Below are 5097 nucleotides of genomic sequence, written 5' to 3' on the forward strand. Positions count from 1 at the left end.
AATACTAAAAGACAATAATACCTGAGAGAAGTTCGGAACACTTGCAGTCTTACGCATCAGTGGTTGTCCCTGTGCTTGCAACAATTCTTTTATAGCGACACTTTGTCGTAATCGGTCTAATGTCAATATACTTTCAACCGCGGATACACCACGAGTATATTTTTCTATATAAATAATAGGAAAGATTAATACGGTGATACTTTTTAAAAAGCACTTCCAAGATAATCGTTAATCTAATTTTGTAACCTACCTATGTAAGTTTCTCCGTCACATAAACTATTATCTTCCCCGCTCGCAGCAATCTGTGCCAAACTCTCACGATCTTCCAGCTCTTCACTTGCCTTTGGTATATTTGAGACTACCTCGTAAGTGACACCAGTTTGCGTCAAGCAATCATTACGAACAATTCTCTTGAAGATTCTATCTGTAATGCTTTGCCTTTTGTATATGTTTAAAGCTAATCTTTTACGCAGTACAAGATCCATTGGTGCTGGATGCGATAGGCGAACGGTAGTTTTCAAGATTAAAAACACTCTTTCATTCGCTAAAAACATGCTGCATGTTAATAACAAATCATTAATTTCTTGGGAAAATGTAAAGAATAATTACCGGTATCAGTTACTCTATTGAGATGTACGTTGTCGTGTATACTAGAATCCCAAGCGGCAATGGCACATACATCTTTCTCTAAATGTCGAATAATAGGCAGATTATAGAATTTATTACCATGTTCTTTAGGTAGAATTGAATTTAATCCTGTCACTGATACTTCCTCTCCCGACTGATGCGTTGAGAGATCATCGGCTATATAATATTTAGTCAAAATAAATGCATTAATAAACAGAACATGGACATTGATAACATAGATATTAAAATATTTTTTTTACAATACCATTGAGATCAAGAAATAATACAGGAATATGTGGCTCCATTCCTGCAGGAGGAGTCCAGTCGGCAGGAGCACCGGGAATACCTGAACCCGCCGCGGGAACCAGAACAGCGTTTCGTTCCTCTGTGAGACTGACCCATTGATCCACAAGACTTTGTTCTCGCTCCATATCTTGTTCCGTTTTATCTGTAAACATAAGAAATAAATGTAGGAATGTACAAAGAAGACAAAGTGACAAATTAATAGACTGTACATATATAGAATGTTAATTAAAACTTTCGTCGCTGAGAAATAATTTCGTTACCTTGCTTATTGATAAGTTTCTGAATTTGTTGATCAAGATATTGTCGTCTTCTCATTAGAGCATCGCTCCACTTGTCTCTTAATATACTCAAATCCTCATCTTGATAACTATCTAATGGAATTTGCAATCGGTTTCGCACTGAAACACTCCCAACGGCTATGTTTAATATCGATTGACAGATGATCGGTAAGGTTCCGGAATTTTGTACTGGTTTTACTCGAACTTGTATTCGACGTTGTTGGCCTTGTCGAAGTTGATAAATACCACCTATAAAAAGGAACGTAATTAAAAATAAATAATAACTAAAAAATGTTTTTCAAAGGATAAGTATATTAAAATCTAATTAACGTTCGATTATAACGGGCATCAATCTGGATTGGATTAATGATGTTGGATGCTCTACTATTGGTAGAGCATATAACATCAATCTGTAGTAGAACATTAATCCAATCCAGATCGGTGTAAACAGTTGAAAACTCTATAAATAAGAGAATTCCTATATTCAATCAAAAATCAAATATAAATAAACATAAATTGAATTTGATTCAAATATTATATTATATTACAATCGTTCCTCTCACCTGTACATGTGTCTTGTTTCACTGCAACTTCAACGGGCGAATATTCTCCCTGTTCGTTTAGTTCTTGTATTTCTACCCATAATTCAATTTTTCGCGTTAATTCAGACCATCGGTCTGCGAGCGATCTAGCTTTCGCTAATTGTTGCTGTTCCACTTCCCATCCAGGTTTACTACGTGAAAAACCTGCACTGCGATGGCCCCATACTTCTATACTCAACGCTCCTTCTACAAGAAAATACGATAAACAAGCGTAAATAATAATACAAGAGATGGGGGCTCAATTACTATTTATTAAAAAATAATGCACAGATAAAAGCACAATAAATTCTTACCAGCGGCATGTTCCATAAACTCTTCCGTAATGGGTACAGTAAAATCTTTTGTATCATCAAATTTAAATGTCAAGGAATCCCTCTGACCAGTGATGCAATTCGAGTTCGGCAGCTCCGCATTTATCATAGGCGGAACCACTATCGGTTCTGGATGATTCCAAAACATGTATTGACAAAACACAAAATGACTTAACGAGAGTGGTAATCCAGTGGCCTGCTTTATCGTCACACGACAGGTAATATGGCTAGACCCTCCGGAATAATCCTCCGCTTCGGAGGACGTCGAATCCGCGGAAGACTCCGAAGCAGCTTCACAAATCCGATCTTGAGGAAATTGCCCGGATATGCGACTTATTTCGACCTGTAATCGACCAGCGACTTCTCCTTGCTGACTAATAATCGGAGTGTGATAATCTAATCGTACGTCGTGGAATAATACTTCTAAGAAAATATTTGCAACTCCGATAAGATTGTGATTTTCTTGGGATTCATAAAATGGATCTTGTGTTTTTCCTGGTACTTCATCCTGTAAGAAAATAATTTCGTACACGTAATGTTAAAGTAATACATAGACTTTTTAAAGGTAAAAAATATATACCTTAACCGCAGGTAATCGTTGACAATTGTGAGGATCTTTTCTTTCCTCATACATGTCTCGCATATCAACTAATTTATTTTCTAGCTTTTCCATGGACCAAACTTGACTTCCCATATTCGTCCTCTTTACTAAAATTGCGGGTTCACTGACAAATGCGCCTCGCTGAAAGAATACACTCTACATATCGAAGAGTGCGAAAAAATAAACAAAAAATACATAAATTAACAAAACATAAAAAAACAAAATGTAAAATATAAAAGAAAAATAAAGTTAGGAAAAAAATTCAGATAAAAATATAATGTGTATAATTATAAAATTAGAAATATAGTAAGTGAAAAATGTAAAAAACTTATTAATCACTTATATGTATAATTATACATAATTATTATAATAAATCAAATCAATTTGTAAACTAATAAGTTTAAAACATTTTACAAGCACATTTTGAAGCACGACAAAGACATAATATAAAAACGGTATAAAACAATCTTTTATTGCTTTACCTTCCTATTTGGACTTAGATTATTCGGAGGAATCTGCAGGGTGACGCTAAATTTCGTCTGTTTGCCCATCTCTTCCGCTAGAACATTAGCTTCTTGTACCAATGCATTAGCCTTTAGGATATCTGTCTTCAATTGGCCCAAACTGCGCTTGAACATTTCGTCTCGTTCCTGAGCCCACTTTTCAACGCGCATTTGCGTCGTTGGTGTGCAAGCCGGGAGTTTTCCACTTTGGCTACCTCTTAGAGGATCGTACGGTACATAAGGCGAATACGGCGTAGACGGAGATAGTATATTGCGTAATTGTTGAAACTGTCGTTCATATTCCTGCCTTTGCTTCTCGAGCGCAACCTTTCGAACATGCGCGTAATGAATAAGTACAATATGAAAATGTTATTATTATACTTATTAAATATTATGATACTTATTAAAGCAATATATACCTGCTTATCTTCTTCGTGTTGCTTCTCTAGTCTCGCTATAGCTCTTTGAATCGGATCGTTAGATAATTCGTTAAGCATAAGCTCTTCTCTGGCAAAATTATAGTCGATGTTTTGAGCAGGAGTTTGCGGTTCGCTATTGATTGCTATAGACAGAAGAATGGTACAGACAATATAACGTGCGTTACTCCCCATTATTTCGCGAAATATGTCATTACAAGCTTTATCTTGAAATAAATATATTAAATCGAATCGCGCGCACCTGTAGCACTTCTTGGACAGTTAACTCTGAAGAAATGATGATTTCCCCAAACGATTCTATCGCCATGTTGTAGCAAAGTCTTGTTTACAACTTGTGTACCGTTGACGAAACATCGAGCACCATTTAACGGTGTCATATACAGGCCTGATTCTTCTATCGTGATAACGCAATGTTCCGGTAAAATACCCAAACCGTGCAATTGAATATCTTGTTCCCTTTTGGCTGAACGTCCGCCTACGAGTGTCCTTTCCTGAAACACAGAGATATGTGATACAAAGTGATGCAAATGGAGAAATTTAGTCACCAAGCAACATGTATAATGACACGTACATACCTTGAGATAATAAACCAATAACTCGTTCAAACTTGGATCATCATTCAAATTAACCAGGTAGTATTTGCTCTTTTCTACTTGAATACCAGACGCTTGTACGCTTATTCCCATCTTCTCCAGAGCCTGTTGCCTCTCGTGTTGCAGTCTCTCGGTTTTCACAAGCTTTTCTTCCCACGTTTGTGACATTTCCTTCATCAATCGTTCCGATTCTGATAGTTTTTCTGTAATGTCTGTGCGTTGTTGGCCAACAATCGATCCCTGATTGAAATCAAATTGTATCGTTTGTGCGTGATTATTTTAACAAGTAATTATATTATTATAGATAATATTATTATAGATAAATAAAATAAAATAAGGAAGGTTCTCTTACTGTGGCATGTAACAACATTTCCTTTAAGGTTTCAACCTCTTGTCTAAGTTCGCGAATAATTCTAGCATTTGGATCTTCATTAACTACAGCATGATTGACTATTCTCTTCGCTCTATCAGCATATCGAAGAGTTGATAGCGTTTCCTCGTAATTGTCGGCAGCCGGTGATATTGTGGCTACCATGACAGTTTTACTATTGCCGCCAAGATTATCCTAAAAATGTTAACGAATATTTGTATGAGAGCATATCTTAAAATACGTTGTTAGATGAGAAAGCTAATGTACCTTCAAGAGCCACGTAAGGACAGAATCTCTATAGGGTACGAAATTATCCTTCTTCTTGTTGCTGCCGGAATTTTGATCCGCCAACTTTGAAATGACTAGACCCAACGTCGTTAAAGACCTATAATTATTGACAATTATTTATATATATATATATATATATGTGTGTGTGTGTGTGTGTATGTATGTATGTATAAATATCTAT

General features: G+C 36.0%; 1 protein-coding gene across 7 annotated transcripts in view; it reads right to left on the reverse strand.

The window, feature by feature from the left end:
• Positions 1-5097, reverse strand: part of LOC108689561 (kinesin-like protein KIF13B) — a 40235-nt gene that overhangs the window by 9119 nt on the left and 26019 nt on the right. For 5 of the 7 annotated variants that reach the window (XM_018196386.1, XM_018196384.1, XM_018196383.1 and 2 more), the window contains exons 6-19: positions 4896-5013; positions 4611-4823; positions 4241-4498; positions 3907-4156; positions 3648-3790; positions 3208-3555; positions 2705-2881; positions 2107-2632; positions 1775-1999; positions 1194-1460; positions 893-1075; positions 610-804; positions 251-544; positions 22-164 (exon numbers count right to left, since the gene is read on the reverse strand). In XM_018196386.1, coding sequence (XP_018051875.1) covers positions 22-164; positions 251-544; positions 610-804; positions 893-1075; positions 1194-1460; positions 1775-1999; positions 2107-2632; positions 2705-2881; positions 3208-3555; positions 3648-3790; positions 3907-4156; positions 4241-4498; positions 4611-4823; positions 4896-5013 — 3340 coding nt within the window. The remainder of the gene's footprint in view (positions 1-21; positions 165-250; positions 545-609; positions 805-892; positions 1076-1193; positions 1461-1774; positions 2000-2106; positions 2633-2704; positions 2882-3207; positions 3556-3647; positions 3791-3906; positions 4157-4240; positions 4499-4610; positions 4824-4895; positions 5014-5097) is intronic. The other 2 variants (XM_018196382.1, XM_018196385.1) reach the window with 1 other exon arrangement.

Source organism: Atta colombica, unplaced genomic scaffold, assembly GCF_001594045.1.
Source record: "Atta colombica isolate Treedump-2 unplaced genomic scaffold, Acol1.0 scaffold27, whole genome shotgun sequence".
In the NCBI taxonomy this organism is placed as follows: Eukaryota; Metazoa; Arthropoda; class Insecta; order Hymenoptera; family Formicidae; genus Atta; species Atta colombica.